At 44.2% G+C, this 26,393-nt stretch overlaps 1 protein-coding gene across 1 annotated transcript in view; it reads right to left on the bottom strand.

Moving 5' to 3' along the window:
• Positions 1-7,453: 7,453 nt before the first annotated feature.
• Positions 7,454-26,393, bottom strand: part of LOC104612049 (immune-associated nucleotide-binding protein 9-like) — a 40,573-nt gene continuing 21,633 nt past the window's right edge. The window contains exon 6 of the mRNA XM_010279358.2: positions 7,454-16,977. Within this exon, the coding sequence (XP_010277660.2) occupies positions 16,747-16,977 (231 nt within the window). The 3' untranslated portion in view covers positions 7,454-16,746. The remainder of the gene's footprint in view (positions 16,978-26,393) is intronic.

Here is a 26,393-nt window from a genome sequence, read left to right as displayed (position 1 = left end):
AGAATAACAACTATACCCTTTCAATATTGTTACTTTTAGCAACAATATTTTTACTATTACGAAAGCACTTTTATGGAAGCACTTTTAGAAAAGTACTTTTACATAAAATCACTTTATAGAAGTACTTTTACAAAAAGCACTTTTATAAGAGTACTTTTACGAAAGTGCTTTTATAAAAGTTCTTTTGTAAAAGTACTTTTACAAAAACACTTTTATAAAAGCACTTTTACGAAAGCACTTTTATAAAACCAACCAAAACATTGGAGTTGTTTGGTGTTGAGTCAACAAATCAACCTTTTGGGTTAAATGTGTCAACCCTAAATGTCATAATTAAATATTAATAAAAATAAAAAAATATAAAAAAAGTCTAAAAATATTTGGGCACATCTCTAATAATGTATATTCATCATATTAAACAAAAATAAATGTGACAAATAAAAATAAATTTTATAAACATAAAAGATTATACAAACTTTTGGAAATGTGTTATTTACTATCCTTATCATTATCAAAAATTACATGCAAAGCATGTATACACTTGTTAGTAATAAAAAATAGAGTATAGGAGAATAAGGATGTCAACTTAACCAATAAACCAATTTCCAACTTAAATTAATGGTCTTGAGTTTTCAAAATGTGTCACAACAAATACAATTGAAAGACTATGGCATAGGTTAATTAGGTTCATATCAAAGTGAACCCTCTAGGGTTGGGTGGATTGGCAGGGTTTAATTCAACCTTCCCATGCTTCAACTCAAACCCAACCCAACCTGACTCAATATATGTAGTTTCTGAACCTGCCCCTAGGGTTCAACTCGACATCGATCCAACTCGTTCCATAGTCTTTCAATGTATATTTTTTTTTGTGATACTTTTTGAAAAGTCAAAAGACATTAAGTTAAGTTGAAAATGGTTTTTGGGTTAAATAATCAAAATTCTAACCTAACCATACACTGATTTGGGTTAAATAATCAAAACTCTAACCTAAATCGGGTTAAAACAAACATCGAAAGAAATCATAAACTTTAAAGTGAGGGGTTAGAAGTCATAGAAAATTATAAGAATATCCTTTATATGTGTAGGGGGTATTATGACCTAATGGGATAGATCTACACCCAATTTGGGTAAAATAATCAAAACTCTAACCTGACCCTACATCCTAATAAGCCTGACCCTAGCATGACCATGTAAGGGTGAACCAAGTCGAACTTATGATCTGAATTGACCCATTGACATTCCTAAACGAGATTAACTACTCTCACTAGGGTTTTAATTTGAATTAAGGAAAATTCTCAATTAGTATTCTGTACTTTGGGCCTAGTGCCACTTTAGTTCCCGAACTTTAAAATGCGACAATTCAGTCCCCTAACTTTCAAAACGTGACAATCTAGTACCTGTCATTAAGTAGTTGTTAACCAACCGTTAAGTGACATTTGAAAAAAAATTAACAGTCCCAAATCATTGCTTGTTCCATTCAATAAAGTTGGGGTCACGTTTGTGTGGGCATTCTAGTGACCCCAACTTTATTGAATAGAAGAGGCAAGGATTTGGGACTGTTAATTTTTTGTCAATATTTGGATGGTTGATAAAGAAAATTAGATGACACTTAAAGGATATTTGTGTCTTTTTCAAATGCCACTTAACAACAAGTACTGGATTGTCATATTTTGAAAATTTAGATACTAAATTATCGCATTTTAAAATTAAGGAACCAAAGTGACACTAAGCCTAGAATTATCCATGATCAAAACAATACAATTATTGAATTGACTTGACTCAATTGAAAATGTCATATGAATATTTCTACTTCAATTTTGTATAACAAGACGCATGCATTGCAAAGGTCCCGAGTAGTTGTATATATAAACATAGGGTGGGAAACCAAATACCAAGAGAGAATCTTCGCTTGGTTTTATTTACAAATTGCAATTAAACAAAGTCGATTCCCGTTTAGTTGACTTTGATTCTCTTCTAGAATTAGTAAAAGGTTTCAGTAGTACTAGTTAAGCCCTCCGCGTGTGAGGCACGTAGAGGTCTCCACAAAAATCTTTTGATATTTGTTGAGAATTGATACATTAAATCATATTTATCTAATATAAAATGTCTAGCGAGAGGGTGAAATTTTGAATTTTTTATTTTCATAAAAAAGTATAATACTTAGTGTTTACTGTTAATCCAACGTGGAGGTTGACCCATTTTCCATTTGGTTCAATGTTCAACTATATGAATTATATTAATGTATGTTAATTCATGATGTCATCAATGTAAACATAAAAGTTCAAAAAAAAAAAAAAATACAGGAACCCAATAATCCATTGAACGGGATAGATGGGTAAACTGGTCAACCATCGGTGCCATGGGTACGTAATTGACCAAACCAACTGTTTTTGTAATGTAGCTTCTGGGAGCTTGACCCGTTTTGTCAACAGGTCATTGGGCCACTGGTCTGACTGTTCGGGTCAATGACAGTTCAAAAATACTTGTATAGATGGTTTGAAGATTTTCCACTATATTGGTAAGATGTTCAAGTACTTGGACCCGGGTCCCTTCAAAATCTAAAAATTATTCACCTAAGTTCATCTTATATATCTTATATATTATATATATATCTATTAAAGGGATGGGGTGGCCTCTCCTTTCGCCAAATGCGAGCCCTTTAATATATATATATATATACCACTAGTTTTGGGTTGATGGTTCGATCGCCCGATTTAAACGAATAGCCTATTCTGACAACAAAAATTATAAGCAAAAAATTATGAAACTGTTTTGGCCATCAGTTTTCGGGTCGACGGTTCGATCATCCAATTCGAAAGGATGGTCTGTTCCGACAACAAAGATTACAGGAAAAAAATTGAGTGTGTGAGGTCCATTAAGCAGTATCATACATGTTATGTCATTCGAGTGTGACTCATACGACTAAAAAACGGAACCATTCTGGACACCGGTTTTTGGGTCGACGGTTTGACTATCCGATTCGAATGGATTGACGGTTCGACCACTTGGGTCAATGGGTCGTTGATCGATTCAACAGTTTTTGGCCAGGGACCAAGATTGGGATAAAACGGAACCGGTTGCTAGGACGGTTCCCAATTAAAAAAAATAAAAAAAAATGACGGTTCGAACGTCCTGTTTAAATGGATGACCCGTTTTGACAACAAAAATTACAGGCAAAAAATTGAGTGTGTAAGGTCTGTTAAGTAGTATCATACATGTTATGTCATTTGAGCGTGTGACTCATACGACCTAAAAACGGAACCATTCTAACCATTGGTTTTTTGGTTGATGGTTCGACTGTTTAGTTCAAACGGACGGCCAGTTCTGACAACAAAAATTAAAAAAAAATAAAAAAACGGCCAAAAACCATTGAACGAGTCAACGAGTCGATGGTTCGATCGCTCGGGTCAATGGGTCGTTAACCAATTCAACGGTTTTTGGCCAGGGTCTGGGATTGGGATAAAACAGAATTGGTTGCCTGGATGGTTCCCAAATAAAAATAAATAAAAAACCATTGAACGGGTCAACGGGTTGACAGTTTGACTACCCGGGTCAATGGGTCATTGATCGATTCAACATTTTTGTCTAGGGACTGGGATTGGGGTAAAACGGAACCGGATTCCTGGACAGTTCTCAGGTCGAAATGTCCATCCATTTGGGTCAACAGAGGTTCGAAAATCATTGTTTTTTATGTGGATTTTCACTATTCAAAGGTTTCTTCTATTGTTGGCTTTATTCGAGCATGTGCGGTATGTTCCTTTTTTTCATTTTTTCTTTTTGTTTTTTGTTTTGTTTTGTTTTTGTTTTTTGTTTTTGTTTTTTTTTTTTGTACTTGGTATTCTTCTTCAAGATCCTCGAAAACGGGGGTTTACCACTATTTTATTTCTTCCCTTTTGTTTTTTCTGAGCTTCCTTATGCAGTTTTTTTTTTTTCTTACAAGACAATCTGCTTTGTCTCTTTCTTTGATTGCATGTATATTTAACTCCACCTTAAAGCGAAACTTTGGACTTGATTTTTTGATTTTTTCCTTGGTTTTTCCAGTTTAGTGGATTTATTGCCAATTTTTTTTTTTGTTTGTGTTTAAGGTCACTTTTGATTTATCTTTCAAGGTTTTGGAATCCCTGCAATGTCCACCCTTCCCATGACTATGACTGCAAAGTTATTTCGTTTAATTTTTTACATCTAGAAAAAACGACCTAGAAATGGAATTGATTTGGCCATCGATTTTTGGGTCGACAGTTCAACCGTCCAGTTCGAATAGATGGCCCATTCTGACAACAAAAATAAAAAAATAAAAAAATAAAAATGGCCAAAAACCGTTAAATGGGTTGACGGGTTGTTGACTGATTCAACGATTTTTGGCCAGGGACCGGGTTTAAGGTAAAACGGAAGCAATTGCCTAGACGGTTCCTGGGTCAAATAGGAGTTCTTGATGTGAAACAAATGATAGCTATGAAGTAAAACTCAGAACTACCACTATATAATTGTATTCTTTTATATGAGATGTTTTGTTGAAGCAATATTTAAAAAATAAGCACTTGATGATATCTCTTAAGTTTTTATATGAGCTTCAAGACTTAATACTTATAATTGCAAGTTTCTTATTAAGAAAGCATTGTCTTTTTTAATATAGCAAATAATAATGTTGCAATTCCATTTCAGACCCTGTGAAGCGGCTAGTATAATTTAAAAACAATGCTTGGGTTCAATTAGGATCGATTTGGTCCAATTGAAAATTGGGATGTTAAAGGCTCCTTCTTCAATTTCATTTAACAAAACTAATACATCGCATTAATTGTTCCAACTAGTAATTTCTTAAAGAGAATAAATATGCAGAAGATCCATTAATTATCTTATCAACTTGAATAAGTAAAATTTTCTTAAACTAATTAATTGCCTATTGTTGATTTTATATAAAACAATTAGAAAAATGGAGGTGAATAAGCATCCGCGTGGTACAAGGAGAAGGTAGAGAGAAGAACATTAAAAAATTACAAGAATAGACTCGAAATTGTACTCCCTTTCACATCTTCCTTTCGATGAGCTTGCCTGCCTTCTTCCTGCTCCTGTACTCCTTAACATTGCATTTTGCCACGTGGCATACATTTGGGTCTTCGCAGTCTACACAATGGAGAGTAGATCTCTTGCGCACAGCCAACCAGAAGCTCCCCACTCTATATAAAGAGAAGACTAATGGAGATGGAGCCATACAAAGTTGGGTTCAAGGCTTAATCCGTCCTGAAGTAAGAAAAGTTTGTATTAGCAAGGGTAGTACTAGTACTCCTCCAGACTCCAGTGAGTTGATAGCTAGGAAATTAGGAATAGCCATGGCCAGCTCTGCAGTTGTCTCTAAGCTTGCATTGGCAGTGGCGCTGCTGAGCTTGCTCATGGTTGCCGCTCCTGATCATGCGGATGCAGCCATGACTTGTGGACAGGTTGCCAGCTTATTGACTCCCTGCATCAACTACTTTGTTAAGGGTGGGGCTTTGCCGCCGGCATGCTGCGGCGCTGTGAGGGGCCTAATCACTGCGAGCAAGACAACGGCAGACCGTCAAGCTGTATGTTCATGCTTCAAGTCAGCAGCTGCTAGTATTCCTGGGGTCAATCTGGGTCTAGCTAACTCTATCCCTGGCAGATGTGGAGTCCAATTCACTTACAAAATCAGCCCTTCTACAGATTGCTCCAGGTTTGGCTTTTCTCTTTTGTTTTTTGTGAAAATCAGATTTGATGTATTGGCGTAATGGGAGATATATAGCTTGGTTTTAATAATTGGGACTGATACATAGGCTCTATACATAGGAGGGATTGCTAGGCTTCAATGATCAATCCCCTACATACATTTTTGCAGCTGAACCTACTCTTATATGTGTTGTGATGCGATAAGTTGACAACACACATTTTTCATTATTAATCCCAAACGTTTTGGATAGGAACAGCAGTGGTACCAAACACAATCTAAACCCAACCCAACTGTATATGGTTTTGATGTAATACGGAGCCAGCAATGACACACCATATCAGTTCTGTATCATTTGGGAGCTGGCTGTTGTGTCTGTTATGTTAGTACTCTTCATCTAACAAAAATGGCCGTTATTGGTTGGTCCAGGTTTTAAAAACCGGCTCAGAAGTAAAACTATTTTGGCGACCAGTTGGATGGCTTGTTTTTATTTAAAAAATAAAAAATAAATAAAATTAAAAAAAAGGTTAAAACCTATTGTCCAAGTCAAACAGGCTGATGAACCGCTGGGATCAATAGGTCGTTGACCAAGTCAATGATTTAGATAAAGACTGGGTTATATATATATATATATATATATATATATATATATATATGCTCTTCATTTTAATTACCTTTGTATTATTCAAGGCTGTAACTGGGTCAGACACTGCCTCATTTGAATCCGATCCAACCATTGAAAATACGAATCCACATTCGATGGATTGGATTTGGACCCTATCTTGGCTCGGACTCGGTTTATAAAATTAATCTGAGTCTACTTATGAAATTTAATGAGATTTTTATCCTAAAGTAAAGTACAGATCGAATGGGTCAAAGTCCATATATCCAATCTGTAAAAAACGGGTCATCCACATACAACATAATTAGATCGTGTTTGATTTCAGTCTCCGTTCACAGATGTTCTAATAAAGTTCAGATTTGTGCCCCATAACAAATCTCAACTTCTCTCATCGGTAAGTATTGGGAGATGTTCCTAATATACGCTGAGATGTGAACATGTGACACGCTCTGTGGGGACACAAATCTGAACTTGTTCTAATATTGCACTCGTATATACCATGTTCTCATGGCATCGAGATATTAATAATGGAACAAATTAATACATTGAAATTGTAGAGGGATGTGCTTACTATTATTTAAGACTGAAACAGTTTGGGTTTCAAATTTTCTTGCAGGATTAGGTGAGCTCGAGGAGATGCGAATTGGAAATTTGCAGTTTTAGAAGTAGTAAGAAAATAAGCTACAAGGCGAGGGTCACTGGAATATTTTATGTATTTTCTTTCTCTCTGCTTCTTTCTTTATTTTAATTTTCACACTTCTTTTGTGTAATGAGCGTGACTGTGAAAGCCTTTAGTAATATAGTATGGTATTGCCGTGGTGTGAATTTTTTATTCTCTCTCATCTTCTTCTTTCAATAAAAATAATGAATTGTTCTTTGGCCTTTATTTGTTACCCACACAGACACGCATTTGTAGACATATGAATGATTAAGACAAAGTTTAATATACATGATAGCCCCCCCCCCACCCCAAGTTAAATATGGGGCTTCATGGGTTCAAGGAAGAAAGAGCCATCTCTTTTCACAATGACATTGCAAGAAACTCTCATACATCAACTCCAACAATTTTAACATCAAATGAAAAGAAAGAAGAAACAAACTTCTTAGTTTTCTACAACAAACTTGGGTTCAGTCTCTCCCAAGAACATTAAGCCACTACAAAAGGACTCTTCTTAGAGAAGCATTATTTATAGTTGATCAAGTATGAAGTCCGAAGTCAAGAAATATACATCAACTCTTCAGAAGCACCAAATCAATGAAATTTACATTAACAATTCAAGAAGTACAAGAAATATGCCAGCAACCTTCATTTTCACCGAATTCGACCGTTAATCAGAGATTGCTCATGTCATTGAGTAGAAATCAAACAGAGTTCATTACCTTGTATTTTTCTTTATTACAAATTTATTTTTGTAATTTGTCTCTAAATTTTGTACTAAACAAATATATGAAATTTGTGTCAAGACCTGACCATTGATTTTAGGGTTAGATTCCAAAAGTAATTTAAAACAAGGGAAAAAGGTTACCAATTATATACATATTGTATGTGATGCCCAATTAGCTATTTGGTCAAAAGTTGAAGATATGTGGATAAGATAAACATTGTGTTACCAATGAGAAATGGTGGACCCAAGGCATGTATGAACTATGAATAGGCCACATGGGACATGACCCATCTAGAAGCAAGTTCAGTCCTGAATTTGGTTTCTTTTGGTTCTTACAGAAAAAATAAACATCAAAAGAGGAAATTGACACTTGAGTAGATGTCAACTGTTTTTATCTCTCAAATTATGATGCATATTGGCGTTATTGATGTGTTTGGTTTCTGAGAAAATTTTGGACAAGAAAATTGAGGGAAAGTAATATCAAAGTTAAAATTATCACACGGAGATATCCTTCATAAATATAAATAGAAATCTTAAAAGATAATAATGCAAATCTCATCTCCAAACACTATAACTGTTCTAAATGATTGAACCCCCAAAGCATCAAGCAAAGCATTACATTGGACCTAATAGGCCCACATGAGCCTGAGCCCCTGAACTTTAGCTTGATCTTAGCCAAGTTTATACACACATATATCTATATCTATATCTATTTAATGGTTTGAATTATTGGTTTTACACAGGTTTGGGACAATCCTTTTAATACATTGGGCCTAAAAGGCCCACATGAGCCAGAGCCCAATCTGAGTGTTTCCAAATTTTAGTTCAGACTAGGCTCATGTTGGCTAGATTGGGCTAGGTCTGGGCTCAGGCCAGCGTAAGGCCAAACCATATAGGGAAAGACCTGGGCAAAATCCTTTTTCAACAGTGTTGTTTTAATTATATCGACTGTACAATAGGGTATGAGTGTTATTTTGGCTTTTATTCATGAGTTGATGGTTAATGGAGGTTGATAGAGGGTGATTTGGTCTGACCTCATTATGAGGGGACACATGGACGTGACTCGACATAAGTGACAGCTCAGCATAATGAGCTCGCTCCAACTCAGCGTAACGAGCTCGCTATAACCCAGCCTGACAGCTCGCCGTGAATGGTAGCTCGCTACAAGATAATACTTCATTGCCCCGAGCTAAGACTCTTCCAAGTAGGGAGCACCCCGAGCTAAGACTCTCCCAAGTAGGGAGCATCATGAACTGAAGACACTTCGGGTTAAGCTCGTCAGCTCCCCAGCTAGAATAAGCTCGCTCCTGTCCAAACCTTAGAAGGCCACCTCGGAGACCTGCCTCAGATAGAAGCACCTCGGCATATCACCAGCAGATTGGTGTAAGGTAGCTTGCTGTAGAGCAGCTCGGCATATCGCAGGGGGTTTTCTGCCTGACAACCGTATCTGCCAAACCTGAAGACTGCGCCCATGTCTCTCGCCTAGCGGTGTCGTGCCTGCCAACCCTGGAGGTTGTTTCTTGTCTGGCAGGACCGTACTCTGCAGCAATCACCTTTGCCCGCCAGCTCAGCTCTAACAAATAACGACCAACCACTCCAAGCCGTTATCTGACAGCAGATCGCCACAGCAGAGATGCAGAGGCGGTTGCACCTGACATGTCAGGATACTAGTATATAAGGACCCCGACCCCCAAGGGCGAAGGTATTGCATGATCATCACTCTAGCTATTTAATTTCTCTGCAACTCTCTCTCTCTCTCTCTTTCTCTCCTAGCTTTCAGTCCAGTTACTAACTTAACCATCAGAGTGTTCCCGCCGGGTGAGCCCCCCGAGTTCCTTAATCTTCTTCCTCACGGGTATCTCTCATCTGTCGCCAGCTAGGAGCGCAACCACTTCCAGCTAGGAGTGACCAGATCACGCACCATCAATTGGCGCCGTCTGTGGGAATGCTTCAAAAATCCTCTTTTCGCCAAGCACTTTCATTCAAGTTTTCATGGCTTCCTCCAGCAATGCCGGACGCAGCGCGAATATGAACACTTCCGGGGAGCTACCTCAGATCTCGACGGTGTGCGTCAGTCAGTTCATCATACCTCTCTTTGTGGATGGGGTCCCGACTCTAAACGTGGCTCAGATCACGGCTCCAGTGAGTGATCCACTCCCCCGCATGGTAGGTACAACCTTCTCCGAACCGTCTGTTCCCCTAGTAGCTGGATAGAACCAACTCGAAGACCTGATGCACTACATGCGAGCTACACAAGCTCAAATGCAACAAGTTTAGCAGCTCCAACTGTATCAGCAACAAGCACTACACCATGTTTATCAACAGCAGTACCAGTAGTAGTTCCCACTACTGCCTCAGAACCAGCAACCGGTTCCACCTCAGCATCTGGCCACACAGCAAGCTAAGCTTCACCGTTGGAGCGAACGCCCCTCTCGCTGGGGAGAGACCTCCCAGACCTAGAATCCCCTTAGGAGCCAAGTCTCATCCCACGGTAGGAGGGAGAAACTAGTTACTCCCACCTCACCGCGCATGGTCAGGTCGGGAGATTCTCAATCTAACAGACCCGTATCACCTCGGCTTTCAGAGTTTGAGATCCCGCTCGTAGAAAACTGGTTCGTGGTCCTGGCCGCGAACTCTAGACAAGGTCCCTCAATCCACAGCCATCGCCAGCAGTCTGGGACACTCCCCGCGAGAACTGTGCCTAACAACACGGAGGCCAGCAGCACCAATGCGGAGCCAACAAAGAAGCAACGGAGATGCCGCAGAGCTCGGGAGTAGTGAAAGCCACTCCGCTTCTCTCTGTGCCATCTCCCCTATCTCCCAAACTCCTGGCCGTCCCGATGCCAAAAGATTTCAAGGTACCTCCCCTAGACAAGTATGATGGGTCATTCGATCCGAATGATCATGTAGATTCTTTTCAGTCCCAGATGCACTTAGTCGGGGCAGGTGAGTCTTGCATGTGCGTAGCTTTCTCTACTACATTTAAGGGGGTAGCTCGCACATGGTATAGAAACCTTGCGCCTGGGACAATCAAGAATTGGGCGTAGTTCGTGCAGATCTTCACCTCACACTTCATCACCAACAAGAGGTGTCCGAGGTCCCAAGAAAGCCTTCTCGGCATAGTCCAAAGGGAGGGGGAATCTATCCGCAACTACATTAAGAGATCCAATGATGCATGTCTGCAAATACCTGATCCAGACCCCGCAGTGAGACTCACAACAGACAAAAGAGGCATAACGCACAAAGAATTCAAGTGGCACATGGTTTCCAACAAGCCCAAGGACGTAACCGAATTCCTCAAGCTCACAGACCAGTTCATCAGAACAGAGGAGGAGATGAACCAGAAGAATGAGAACTCACCGGAGAAGAGAAAAAGGGAAGGTGAGACCTCAACTAATGGGGATAGTAAGAGGAGGAAAGAACCAGCTCGGGCAGGAAAACCAGACCAGTCTTTCCGAGCTCCTCTAGCTGAAAGGACGAACTACACGCCCTTGAATGCGAAGCGAGCATAAATCCTCATGGCGATCAAGGACGCATCTTATGTGAAGTGGCCACCTCGGATGAGAGGAGACCTGAATACTAGAAATAAAAATCTGTATTGCCATTTTCAAAGAGATCGCGATTATAGCACCGAAAATTGTAAAAACCTTTGCGATGAGATAGAAGAACTCATCCATCGCGGGTATTTGAGAAATTTTGTACAAAGTGATAATAAAACAGGGCGGCAGGGGGAGCAAGGTAGAGACACTCCCGAGTCCAGCAACAGGAAAAATGAGTAGCCGCAGAGGCAGCCACCTGAAGAGAGGCCAGTTCGGGGAACAATCCAAATGATCACCGGTGGATCGATCGTCGTGGGCTGCACCTTAGCCGCAGCAAGGACCTCGGCTCGTGAGATCGAAAGAGAAGAGCGGAATCCCCCGAAGCAAACAAGGGTAGAGGAATCAATTTTCTTCACCGAAGATGACGTTCGTAGAGTCCAGTACCCCCATGATGACGCGCTCGTTCTAAAGATGATAATCAATGATTTCGAGGTAAGGCGCATCCTCGTTGACTCTAGAAGTTCGACGGATATACTCTTCAAGGCCGCGTTTGACAAACTTCAGGTTCGGGAAAGCGATCTCAAGCCCATGAACACTCCTTTGGTGGGCTTCAGCGGAGAGGAAGTCAGGCCCCTGGGGAAAGTTACAGTAGTTGTGGAGGTCGGCACATGGCCCAGTATTGTGAGATTTGATCACCCTTTTCTAGTGGTCACGACTCCCTCCCCGTACAATGCTATAATAGGTCGGCCAATCACCCATGCTTAACACGCAGTGGTGTCCACCTATTACTTGGCTATGAAGTTCCCAACGGACTTCGGAGTAGGGGTAGCACAGGGCGACCAGCTCGAGTCTCGCAAATGCTACGTCGCCGCCCTGAAGGGGAAAGCCAAGGTGGCCGACGACCTCGAGTTGGAGCGACCTACGGAGCAGCATGAAGAGCGAGCTACGCCCATAGAGGAGACAGTTGCTGTACCTACTTCGATAGACAATCCAGTTTGGACTCTTCAGATCGGTGCTTCAATCAAGGAGCCTCTACGATCTTAGCTGGTAAGCTTTCTACTTAAAAAATTTAGGTGTTTTTGCATGGTTCGCGGTAGAGATGCCCGGCATAGACCTTGGAGTCATTACTCATAAATTGAACACTCATCAGGGAGGTCCATTACCCGAGCTGGGTAGCCAACCCCATTTTGGTAAGAAAGGTCAATGGTAAATGGTGCATGTGCGTCGATTATACCGACCTGAATCGAGGTTGCCCGAAGGACTGCTTCCCACTTCCCAAGATAGACCGTTTGGTGGACGCGACCTCAGGGCATGAGTTGTTGAGCTTCTTGGATGCTTACTCGGGCTACAATCGGATCAGAATGGACCCTGCCGATGAGGAAAAAATGGCCTTCATAACCAAACTAGGTCTGTACTGCTACAAGGTCATGCCCTTTGGGCTGAAAAATGTTGGGGCTACTTTTCAAAGACTTGTAAACCAATTGTTCGAGCCATTGATCGGCCAAAAAGTAGAATGCTATGTAAACGACATGGTTGTCAAAACCCAATTTTTGAATGATTTAATAAAAGATATGCTTTCTATTTTTGAAATTTTGCGCAAGTTTAACATGAAATTAAACCCGAATAAGTGCATTTTTGGTGTCACCTCGGGTAAATTATTAGGTTACATCATTAACCGACGTGGCATCGAGGCCAACCCTGATAAAATTAAGGCCATCTTAGATATGAAACCACCCTGTAAATTGAAGGAGGTTCAGAAGTTGAACGGCCGCATAGCCGCTCTGAGCCGCTTCATGTCTAAATCGGAAGATTGCTGCATGCCTTTCTTCAAGGCAATTAAAAGAAGCAAGAGCTTTGAATGGACCAAAGAGTGCCAACTCACTTTCGACGAGCTCAAAAGGTACCTCGCTAGCATCCCGGTGTTAACCCGACCCGAGGAGGGAGATATTTTGGAGCTGTACCTCTCCGCGAGTGATGAGGTAGTCAGCTCGGTACTGATAAAAGAAGTAGATCGAGTCCAACGACCCATCTATTATGTTAGCAAAGTGTTGCAAGAAGCAAAGACGAGGTATCTAGAGATCGAAAAGTTGGCGTATGCGCTAGTTGTTGCAACTCGGAGACTTCGACCGTACTTCCAAGCTCATACGATCGTCGTCCTCACCAATAAGCCTCTGAGGCAAGTCTTGCTCAAGCCCGAGGTCTCCGGTAGGTTGACGAAGTGGGCCATCGAGCACAGCGAGTACAACATCCAGTACAAGCCGCGAAATGCTATCAAGGCCCAAGCCTTAGCTGACTTTGTCGTGGAATGCACTTTCAGCACCGAAGTCCCCAGGCCATTTGAGCCCGAGCACAGTGAGGAAGCTTCAACCAGTGCGGCCTCTCTCCTGGTCAGACCGAACCCGACCTGGGATGAGGAGCCCTGGATCTTTCATGTGGATCGTTCTGTACGGGCCAAGCGGTGTGAAATTGGAGTATGCACTACGCTTCGAGTTCGCTGCGTCCAACAATGAAGCAGAGTACGAGGCGTTGATAGCCGGGCTGGCCCTAGCAAAAGAAGTAAAAGCTAAGCACATCGTTATCTGCAGCGACTCCCAGCTTGTGGTCAAACAAGTCACCGGCAAATATGAAACTCGCGAGCCAACCATGGTCGCCTACTTAGCCAAAGTCAGAGAGGCTCTGCTCGACTTCCAATCATACTTCATTAAGCAGATCCCGAGATCCGAGAACACTGAGGCTGACGCCCTGTCCCGATTATCCAGCACAAGCGATAACACCATGAAAACCATGTACATAGAGAACTTGCCTCGGCCTAGCATTCTCGGGGGTGGGGGTAGAGGAGGCCGTTCTTGTCGTACAAGCAGAGTCGAGCTGGGTTGATCCACTCGCGATCTACCTGCTACACGGGACCCTCCCTGCAGATCGTAATGCTGCCAGAAGGGTAGAGCATAAGGCAGCCAAATACGTCATAATAGACGGACGACTATACCGAAGATCCTACACGCTCTCTTATCTATGTTGCTTACGACCTTCTGAAGCTGAGCTCGTGCTCCGCGACACTCATGAGGGATTGTGCGGCGGACACATGGGGGGCAGGGATCTGGCTTAGAAGGCACTACGACAGGGATATTATTGGCCAATGATGAAGACAGATGCGATTGAGTTCGTGAGAAGGTGTGACAAGTGTCAGAAGCACGCCAACATCCACCACCAGCCCGATGTCGACCTAAAGTACCTTACCAACCCATGGCCCTTTGCACAGTGGGGGATCGATATACTCGGACCGTTTCCACCAGCGACAGGACAAAGGAGGTTCTTAGTGGTAGCAATTGATTATTTCACTAAGTGGGTGGAGGTCGAACCTCTCGCAATGATCACGGCGTGAAGTGTACAGAATTTCTTCTGGAAGAATATAGTTTGTCGTTTCGGACTACCCCGAGTGCTCATTTCTGATAACAACAAACAATTCGAGGACATTAAGTTCCAAAATTGGTGCAAAGACACGGGAATACAACAAAATTTCACCTCGGTGGCGCACCCTCAAGCGAACGGTCAAGCGGAGGTCACAAACAGAGCCATTCTTCGCAGACTGAAGGCACGTCTAGCCTGAGCTAAGGGACTATGGGTAGACGAGCTGCCCAGTGTACTATGGGCTTCTCGAACCACGGTGAAGACCGCAATGGGTGAGACCCCTTTTAACCTCACTTACGGCACGGAGGCGGTGATCCCAGCCGAGATTGAGGTCCCTACGCTATGCCTGGAAGCATACGACGATGAAGCAAACAAGGATGAACTACGCACCAACCTCGACCTACTTGATGAGGTATGGGACCTCGCATACATTAGGACCACGGTCTACCAGTAGAGAGTAGCTCGGTACTAAAACGACAGGGTCAAGAAGCAGAACGTCCGCGTCGGAGACTTGGTTCTTCGTAAAGTCATGGTACTTGAGCCTGGGGTTGGTAAGCTTGGGCCAAATTGGGAAAGACCCTACCGAGTAAAGCGGGTACTTGGGGAAGGAACGTATGAGCTTGAAACCCTAGAAGGGAAGCAAGTACCTTGGGCATGGAATATTGTCAACCTAAGGCAATATTACCTATAATTATCGAGCTGAGTGGACCACAAGTCGCTCCTCAGGCCTAAGTTTCAAGGGGTGAGCTAAACCTTGACACTACAAGACCCAGTCGCCTCCTTGGCATGGGTGAACTCTAGAAGTGAGTGGACCACAAGTTGCTTCTCGAGCCTAAGGGCCAAAGTTCTGAGCTAAACCTCGACACTACAAGACCCAGTCGCCTCCTCGGCATGGGCAAACTCCAGAAGAGGGTGGACCATAAGTCGCTCCTCGAGCCTAAGGGCCAAAGCGCCAAGCTAATAAAACAACCTCGACACCATATAAGACCCAGTCGCCTCTTTGGCATGGGCGATCTCCAGAGGAGAGTGGACTATAAGTCACTCCCTCAGCCTAAGGGCTAAAATACCGAGCTAACATAGGACCTCGGCACCATCAAAGACCTAGTCGCCTCTTTGGCATAGGCGAAGTGCTAAGGCACACCCAGCTCGGGTATGGATACCTGTAATGGTTGTTATGACATGTAGCCTATGTGTAGACAGGTCGGGCGTATACCCTACAATGCCGCTCACTTTGGCAAATTACTCCTAAGTACGGGGTGGCAGTTCGGGGTAACAACTAAGAAACCCCTACCTCGGTCACCTAGCTCGATGACTCAACAGTTCGGAGAAAATTACATAATTGTGATAAAAAAGGAGGTAATTGCTTGACACTTTGAAAAAAGAGTATTTCATTAATTTTGTAGTTCATTACACGGGCAGAAAAGGAACAAAAGAAACGCCGAGCTTGCAGGCTCAAATTACAAAAGACCACTCAGACTACTTAGGGGACTTGTCGCTCTTGCCCGAAGCCTCCGCGGAAGTACCAGCCTGATCGGTGGCATTGGCCTCTCCAATGTCATCATCACCCTCCTCCTCGGAGTCTGGGTCCTCAGCAGCTTGGAGGGCTACCTCTCCTGTGATTCGCGAGGTAGTGATGGCGCTTACGTTGAGCTGCGGGAACTCGCGCTTGATCAACCACCTACTGAGCTTGAAGCCTTTGTGGTAGGCCTCCACCAATGCCCCATCGAACTCTTCCAAGCTCTTGTAGTCCTCAACAACTTTCACCTTGGCCTCATCCATAGCCTTGACGAGGATCTCGGTTCGCTCCTTGATATTGGCCTCGAGGCTCTCCACTCGGCACAGCAGATCTTCCTTCTCCGACATCAACACTGTGATATACTCTTTCTGAGCTATCGCGTCGCTCTCATAGCCGGTGGATCTGACCGCAAGCTAACTTCAGTTCGGTGTGAGCCTCGCGGGATGAGCTCTCGGCAGCCAAGGCCCGCTTCAAACGCATCTCGGACTGGCGAGTTTGGGCGTGCACAATGGAGATCACTGTGATATTTTAAGACTGAATATAACGACCAAATAGGAAATATTTTGTTCCTAGAGACAACTATAGTCTCTTAACCAGTCGGTTTAGTTCCTTCCACAAGTCTTTGTACGAGGAGGAGGAGGAGGAGAAGGACATTTAAGTATAATAGGAGGGCGATGATGTACTCTCTCTAACTCCTCCTTAAGCTTATGGATTTCCTTATCTGAACGCGTTTGGGCACTTTCTGCATCCCTTTTCGTCTTAGAATGTGCAAGTTGCTCTGCTGCCAACTTGTTTTCAAGATCACGAATCGTAACATTGAGTTTCGACTCAATCTGCATTAATAATAATGCCATCCGTGAATAGTTGGATTAATTTTCATTCAAAGATATACACAATCAGATATATCTCAAGTGCAGCTATAAGTTTTTTCACCTTTTACAAATATAGCTATAGAACAGTTATCATCATTTGCTGCAATAAATAAGAATAAATAGACAATATCAGGTCGTACAAAGAGCACTAAATGGGCCATCAGGCCCATCACCAAACCAAACTAGAAAGCATATGAAATGACAAAGAAATTCATTAAACATAGCAAATTTTCAAGGAAGTTTTATTTTAATAAAATCCAACTTCAGGGGTACTATATCCCCAATTCTACAATTTTTCTGTTCATAGATATGATCTTGAGCATCCATGGACATACTAAGAGGTACACTTTTGTGTACTTTTTTCCTCTTTGAGTATTGCATGTACTAATTCTTTTTTTTTGTTAAAAAAATAAGACAAAGTTGTGTAATTCAATCTCCCATAATTAATTAATAGTAAGCTTCATACATATGCAAACATGAAAATGGAGGTATACAAGCTATGGCTGTGTATGGAAACAATGTAAATGGAGTGTAAATCCTGGTTCAGTGTAAATTTGCACAATGGTTCACCTTTACATGTGTTTGGTGCAATAATATTACATTTATGTATTAACAAATGATAAAAAACACATTTTCCACGTTGATAATAAGATGTAAAAGCACATTAACAAAAAGAAGTAAATTTGTATTCAAGTGGGATTTTGATAAAAAGGGCATATGCTTTATTGGAATTTGTGTTTTCATCCTGTTGGGGACATGGCTGAGCTGGCCATGAGGCTCGCGGCCATCTGTCATAGCTCGGCCACGTCGGCAAACTCTGGCTGAGCTATGGCATTGCCATGATTCTGCTGACCACGTCAGCTACGCCCCTCATGGATAAGCCCGCCTAGGAATGGGAAGACAACTCTGCCGAGGAGTAGGACTCTACCCCCTGTAACCTCGGCGGGGAACTCTACCCCGATTTCCCTGGAAACCTACTCCGATCAGGATACGGACACGGACCCTCTGGCTATAAAAAGGTACTCCATGCTCGAGATAAGGGACTATTGACTTCTAACACCCACACTACTAATTAGCCCGGACCAGCATCCCTATAGATCGGCCCGGCTATCCACCACCTCCTACTGACTTGAGCGTCGGAGTACTCACACGGGGGTAATTCCTCGGGCATCTGACTTCTTCCTTGACCGCAAATTTCGAAGCATGGCCTCGTCCTTGAAGCTCGGCCCCGACCTGCCATCAAGGACTATCTGATTGCCATCCTCGGCTCGTGCACTACCTCAAATAGAGCAGCATCAGATTGGTGCCGCCTGTGAGATTTGCACAAAAAGCCTTTCCCGAAAATCTCATTCCTCGCCGTGCAATTAAGAAAGTGATTAAGATGCCTAAAAACTAGTCTGAACGATCAGTCGGACATTCCCCGTCTCGGGAGAACTAACACCATGACTCCCCGCTCCAAGATGTTCTACAACCTTCAGCTACAGTAGATCTAGCGCAATTCCGAGCCATGCAAGAAAATGTTGATAAGATTTTCGAATTCATGCAAACACTAGGGATTGCCGCGCCACCCAACCGGGCTGTCCCCCCTCATGCCCCAACGTGCACGAAGGATGATCCTCGGACCGAGGACTCCAAAGCGCGCTGGTCAAACGTAAGGGGAGAGCGCTCTGAGCGTATGAAGCAGGACACGACCCAAAAGCCCACCGCTACTGCCCGTTCCCGCGGATGGGACTACCATAGCCAGACACACTAGTCAGCTCACATCCCCGCCAAAGAAAGGCTCGACAAAAGGATGACGCCCTTCGTAGTCTCAGTCGCCGAGTCAAGTTCGGTAAAGGATCATCCCACACTACCCAAAAGGGAGGCCATACACACTGCAGCCCCAGACAATAGAGATGCCAAAATTAAAGAGCTCCGGCAACAAATGGAAGAGTTAGAGCACACTACCACCCATTTCACCACGCATATCACCAAGGAGCCCCCCTTCGTCCAAGACATAGTGGACGAGATACCCCCAGTCGAATGGCAAGCTCCCCAATTTGACAAGTACGACGAAAACTCTGACCCTTTTGACCATGTCGCGGCGCTCAAAGCCCAGATAATGCTATATGGTGCGTCAAAGGGACTGATGTGCAAAGCCCTTGTAACCACGCTACAAGGCCCAACCTTGGCATGGTACTCCTTCCTGCTGCCGAGGTCTATAGCATTATTGGCCCAACTGGAGACCCAATTCCTGGCACAGTTCACAGCTAGTCAGAAGCATTGGAAAACCTCGGCCAGCCTTATGCAGGTTCGACAAAGAAAGGCGGAGGCCCTTAGAGATTACCTGGCGAGGTTCAACAAAGAAGCACTCCAAGTTAGGGACTTAAATGAATCAGTTGCGGTGATGGCCATACAACACGGACTCCACCCTTCCCCATTCAACTTCTCCATCTCCAAGAATCCTCCTCAAAAGTTGGCCGCACTAATGAGCCATGCGCAAAAGTATATCAACTCTGAAGAGGCCCAGGCCCAACTCAGAGACGAGGATGAGAAGCCTGACAAGAAAAGGAGAGAGAACGACGAGCGGAAGTCCGAGAGGTTGGACAAAGACCACAAGAGAAGATCGCTGGACCGACCATAGACCTCGCACCCCTCCGCTGACCTATCAAAATTTCACGCCACTTAGTGTTCCGCAATCTGAAATCCTGATGCAAATCCGCGACTGCATCTATGTCAGATGGCCCGAGAAGATGAAGATGCAAAGTAACAAGAGAAACTGAGACAAATATTGCGAGTTCCACAATGACCATGACCATGATACGGAGAACTATTTCGACCTGCGCAACCATATTGAAGATCTAATTAGGCATGATTATCTTAACGGCTTCATAGACAGGAAGGAGAAGTCAGCCCAAGAGGAAGGAAGAGCGGATGAAGCTCAGCAACCCCCGCCCCGAGGCCCCCTAGTTGGCGTCATTCACGTGATATCGGGAGGAACTATTTCCGGAGGGGAAAGCAGCTCGGGACGGAAAAGATATGCTCGACTATGCGAGATCGACGACCGAGGTCACGAGAGGAGGCGTGACACATCTATCACCTTCACAGACGACGAACTCCAAGGGGTCCAGACACTGCACGACGACACCTTGGTCCTCACAGCTGAAGTGGCCAACTTTGAGCTACCGCGGATCCTAATCGACATAGGGAGTTCTACTGATGTATTGTTTGAAGATGCATTTGAAAAGCTTAGCATTGACAAAGAATGGCTTACACTAGTTAGCACTCCCTTGATGGGATTTTCGGGAGAGTCCCTCTAGCCCATTGGGAGGATAACTCTTCCCCTCTTGATCGGAGACGATGACGTGACTGTGACAGCCATGGTAGACTTCATCGTGGTGCATTGCCCCACCTCTTACAACGTGATCCTCGGCAGGCTGACCCTTATTGCCCTCCAGGCCATAGTTTCAACGTACCACCTCGCCATGAAATTTCCAACCAAGTATGGCATTAGGGGTGGCGTGCAAAGACCAGAAAACAACGTGACATTGCTATCAGTTATCCTATCGAGGACCACATCCACGACCAAGACATTGATGGCGGAAGCATATGACCTGCGTGACGAAGTAAAGGCACAGCGTGGCCGACCCGTGGAAGACCTCGTCCAGGTCCCCCTATTTGAGGAAGATCCCGAAAAGATGGTCCAAGTTGGCTCCCAGCTAGGTGACCACCTCCAAGAGGAACTTGTTCGACTACTGAGGAATAATGCCGATGTATTTTCTTGGTCGACAGAGGACATGCCTGGAATCCATCCTGAAGTTATCACACATCGGCTGAACATCGACCCCCGTTACCGACCTGTGAAGTAGAAGAAGAGAAACTTTGCCACAGAGCGGTGGCAAGTGATCGCTGATAAAGTATAGAAGTTGCTCGACGTCGGCTTCATTAGGGAAGTTAAATATCCCAATTGGTTGGCCAATGTAGTGATGGTGAAGAAGGCCAACGAAAAGTGGAGAATCTGCATCGACTTCACCAACCTGAAAAAGCCTGTCCCAAAGGCAGCTTTCCCCTACCAAGGATCGACCAACTCATCGATGCAACAGAAGGACATGATCTCCTAAGCTTCATGGATGCCTTATCAGGCTACAACCAGATCCGAATGGACCCGGACAACCAGGAGTGAGCGACCTTTATCACTGACTGCGGCTTGTACTGCTACAAGGTAATACCCTTTGGCCTCAAAAATGTAGGCGCCACCTATCAATGGCTGATGAATGAGGTATTCAAGGAACAACTCGGTAGGAACGTGGAGGCATATGTCGACGATATGCTCGTGAAGAGAAAAAAGGCCGAACACCACCTGGTCGACCTTCGCGAAGTCTTCGACACACTTAGAAAGTACAAGATGAGGTTAAACCCAACCAAGTGCGCCTTCAGGGTTGGCTCCGACAAGTTTCTAGGGTTTATGGTAACACAGAGAGGAATTGAAGCAAATCTGGAGAAGATAAAAGCCATCCTCGACATGCCATCCCCCCAGACCCACAAAGAAGTGTAATGGCTCACCGGGGGAATAGCCACCCTTGGAAGGTTTATGTCCAATTCCGTGGACCAGTGCCTCCCCTTTTTCAAAGCCCTCAAACGGCCAAAGGACTTCCACTGGACAGAAAAGTGAGAGCAGTCTTTCCAGGAACTAAAGCAGTAACTGAGCTCACCGCCCCTCCAGACTAAGCCGAGCCCAGGAGACAAGCTATTGCTCTACCTTTCGGCCGGGGATGAGGTCATCAGCTCAGTACTGGTCAAAGAAGAGGACCAGATACAGAGGCCGATCTAGTACACCAGCAAGGTCCTCAGCGGCGCAAAGACCCGATACTCCAATCTTGAAAAGTTGGCTTTGGCCCTCGTCACCGCAGCCAAAAAACTCAGACCCTACTTCCAGGCCCATAGCGTTCGGGTACTCACGAGCTAGCCCCTTAAGCAGGTGCTACAAAGAACGGAAGTGTCAGGCCGCCTAGTCAAGTGGAGCGTGGAGCTGAGTGAATTTGACATTGACTATGCACCCTAACTAGTGATCAAAGCCCAGGCCTTGGCAGATTTCATTGCAGAATGTACATTTACCATTGAGGAACCGGCCCCACTGCCCCCATCATGTACCCTCCATGTTGATGGCTCATCAAACCAGTAGGGCAGCGATGCCGGCCTTATCCTCCTCGGTCTGGACAACATAGTGTTGGAACACGCCCTCAAGTTCGAGTTCAAAGCACCCAATGATGAGGCTAAGTATGAGGCCTTGATTGCTAGGCTCCGCCTTGCTTTAGACCTCGGGGCACGACGAATCAAGGCCTTCAATGACTCTCAACTCATGGTCAACTAAATCCATGGCCAGTTCGAGGCTCGGACTCCCTCTATGGCGAGCTACCTACAGTAGGTGCAGGAACTCATCAGCAGCTTGAGCACTTCAACATCCAGTAGATCCCTCGAGCCGAGAACGCTCGAGGCGACGCCCTTTCAAAGCTCACAAGCTCGCCGCAGACCGACCTTGACTCAACTGTCCGGTTAGACACGCTGGCCCAGCCAAGCATCACTCCATCAGCCGTCCCCATCCTTCCAGTGCAACATGGCTCATCTTGGATGGACCCCATAATCGAGTATTTTCGAGAGGGCATCTCCCCATAGGATCGAGCAAAAGCGAAAAGACTCCAAAACAGAGCAGCAAGGTATTAACTAATACAGGGTCAACTCTACCACCGTTCCCACATGTTTCCATACATAGGGAAATATATGAGGGCATTTGCGGAGATCACCCTGACGCACGCACACTAGCCCATAAGGCATTCCGATAGGGGTATTTCTGGCCGACGATGAAGCAAGATGCCGCCCAGTTAGTCTGAAAGTGCGAGAGTTTCTAACGTCACTCTAATCTCCATCACCAGCCTACAGCCCCTTTGAAGCCGATCGCCAGCCCATGGCCGTTTGCCCAATGGGGAATGGACATCCTTGACCCCTTCCCCGCCGCGGTTACGTAGAAGAAGTTCCTTCTTATAGTAGTGTACTACTTCACGAAGAGGGTAGAAGCCAAAGCTCTGGCATACATCACCGCCCACAATGCCCAAAACTTCCTTTGGCAGGGAATCATCTGCCGCTTCAATATCCCGCACATGCTCATCATGGACAACGGAACACAGTTCATCGACAATAAGTTAGAGGCCCTCTGTGTCGATCTAAGGATTGATCACTAGACTACCACAATACACCGACCTCAGAGCAACCGCATCCTACTACACAGCTTGAAAACATGCCTAGATCAGGCCAAGGGAAGATGGGTTGAGGAGTTGTCTAGCATTCTCTGGGCCTACAGGACAATCCCGCAATCTGCCACTGGAGAAACCCTTTTCAGTCTGACCTACGGGGCCAAAGCCATGATCCCCGTAGAAATAGGTTCCCCAATCCATCGGACTGAGCTCTTCGACGAGGGGCAGAATGATGAAGATCTATGCGTGGAGTTGGACCTAGTAGAAGAATCTTGGGCCAAGCACATGTGAAGATGGTTGCACAATAGCAGAAGATGGCACGACATTACGATTCTAAGGTAAGAAGATGCGAATTCAAGACAGGCAACTTCATTCTGCATAAAGTCATAGTCCCCACACTAGGAGAAGGAAAGCTCAGACTGAACTGGGAAGGGCCATACAATATCTTGGACAATGACACCTCGGTCAGCACAAGATTGGGGATGCCAAGGCATAGCCCGTCTGGCTACACCTCGGCCAATGACACCTCGGTCAGCACAAGATTGGGGACGCCAAGGCATAGCTTGGCCGGTTACACCTCGGCCAATGACACCTCAGTCAGCACAAGACTGGGGACGCCGAGGCATAGCCCGTCTGGCCATGCCTCGGTTGACTATACCTCGGCTGACGAACTAAAATCGCGAAGTACAAAGTGCCCACCCCAGCACACACAACAACCCGACTAGATGGGCTTCGGTTGGAAAAAGAGGCACAAGTGCAACAACTGTGATCAGATAAAGAAACATTAACATTTAACTAAACTGTTCATTACATCGTTTAAGGCTCGGCATACCGAGCCCCAAAAAAAAAGACAAACACAAAAAATAATAAACAGGGCAGCCGATCAATCCCGGGGGACTGGTGTTGGGGACATGGATGAGCAGGCCATGAGGCCCACGGCCATCTGTCACAACTCGACCATGTCGGCACAGTCCGGCCGGGCTACGACATTGCCATGATTCCGCCGACCACGTTAGCTACGCTCCTCACGGATAAGCCCGCCTAGCGGATAGGGATGGGAAGACAACTTTGCCGAGGAGTAGGACTCTACCCCCTATAACCTCGACGGGGAACTTTGCCTCGATTTCCTTGAAAACCTACTCCGATCAGGATACAGACCCTCTGGCTATAAAATGGTACTCCATGCTCGAGGTAAGGGACTGTTGACTTCTAATACCCACATTGCTAATTAGCCCAGACCAGCATCCCTATAGATCGACCCGACTATCCACCACCTCCTACTGACTTGAGCGTCGGAGTACTCACCCGGGGGTAATTCCTCGAGCCTCTGACTTCTTCCTTAATCACAAATCTCGAAGCGTGGTCTCGTCCCTATAGCTTGGCCCCGGCCTCATCCTAAAAGTCTATTTTTTAAGAAGGAACCTGTCGATGCAAAACTAACCCAACTTTGTAATTTATAGGGACCATTTTAAACTCTACATATTTGCAATGTATTTGCATCATTTCAGAACACAGCCTAAACAGAAAACATATATACCAAATTTTACAAAAGCAAATTATGAAAATTATTTAGGGAATTTATAGTTTCACAATTCCAAAGCAACCCTCCAGAAGTTTACCAATTGCTTGAAAATAAATTAAGGTAATCAATTTAAAAGTCACATTGAAATTTGCCAAAGCCTCCTTCAGCAACCCTCATCATCCGCCGTATGCTCAAATAGTAGCAAAGAATGTTGCTTTTCCTCATGTCAGTATTAATTGGTATAAAGGCTCCTTTATTTATTTGGCAGGGTGAACCCACTTGCTTTTTTCTCTATGTTGAGCATCCTATCACATGATACGCGGCGACATCCACTTCAAGTTTTAAATTTCAATTTATGTTTATCCTTATCTTTTTCTTATCCTAATCATTTACCGTATCTTATCCAAGAGAGAGTTCCTCTTTGTGAAAATTCTCCATCTTTTGTACACATGTAACTAATTATAAATACAAATCTGTTTTCGTTCATGGCATGAGAGCTAGCAACCCAATACACCATATCGAGCTCTACCCAATCAAACAACTCCCCTTTCCCAGCAAACTCAAACTCTATGCCATTCCTTATCATTCCCAATGGTAATCTTTCCACCATGATATCCATCAAAATGGATGGAAAGAATTACGTCCTATGGAGATTTCATATTAAACCAGTCATCTTCGGATTTGGACTCAGACTATATTGATAGAAGCAAATGCCCTTCTCGACAGTCTGAGAACAACCCATTTGAAAGTTGTACCTATACAAGTTGGGTGAAGCAAGATAAATTTCTCATGGGATGGCTTCTTTCCACCCTTATTGAATCAGCCATTGCTCAGTTGGTGGGATGTAAGACATCTCGTGAGGTGTGGTAGACATTGAAAAAACTCTATAACTCCAGATCCAAAACCCACATCACTCAACTCAAAAATCAGCTTCTTGCCTTGAAGAAAAAGAGGGAGATTCAATTATCTCTAGAAAATCAATAGTATATTAGACAATCTCTCGACAGTCGGATCGCCACTATCTGCTTCGGATATGGTCCACTATATCCTCAATGGTTTAGGGATTGACTATGATGCATTTGTTGCTTTAGTGCAAACTCGTCTTGATGAAATTTTCTTTGATGATTTATAGGCTCTCTTGATCAGTTAGGAATTTCGGATAGAATCTTGACTCATTGTAGCTTTGATCCCACCTTCGGCCAACTACTCGAAAAAGGGATCTATTAAATCCTCCAAGCATGTTGACAAAGATTCAACACCTAAGTCCAAGTATGCCAACAATCCTTGCCAGATTTTCCGAGGACGAAACCACTCAGCCTTATAATGTTGAAACAGATATAATAAGGACTTCAAGCCTCGCTCCAAGAAGCCCAACACATCTCCTATGACTCATACAACTTTAGTTCCCAATGGTACCCCGTTCGAAGACTATTGGTACCCAGACTCCAGAGCAACCAATCACATCACTTCTGAGTTGGGAAAGCTGCAAGTACACTCCCAATATAATGGACCTGATTAGGTCACAATCGGTAATGGTGAAGGTTTGGACATATTACATATTGGCTCTTCTATGGTTTCTTGCAATTCTCGGAATTTATCACTAAATAATATTCTTCATGTTCCTTCGA

This window comes from Nelumbo nucifera, chromosome 1 (assembly GCF_055504915.1).
Source record: "Nelumbo nucifera cultivar China Antique chromosome 1, China Antique-T2T, whole genome shotgun sequence".
Classification (NCBI taxonomy): Eukaryota; Viridiplantae; Streptophyta; class Magnoliopsida; order Proteales; family Nelumbonaceae; genus Nelumbo; species Nelumbo nucifera.
Note: the sequence above shows the minus strand (reverse complement) of the source record. Positions and strands in the feature narration are given on the sequence as shown.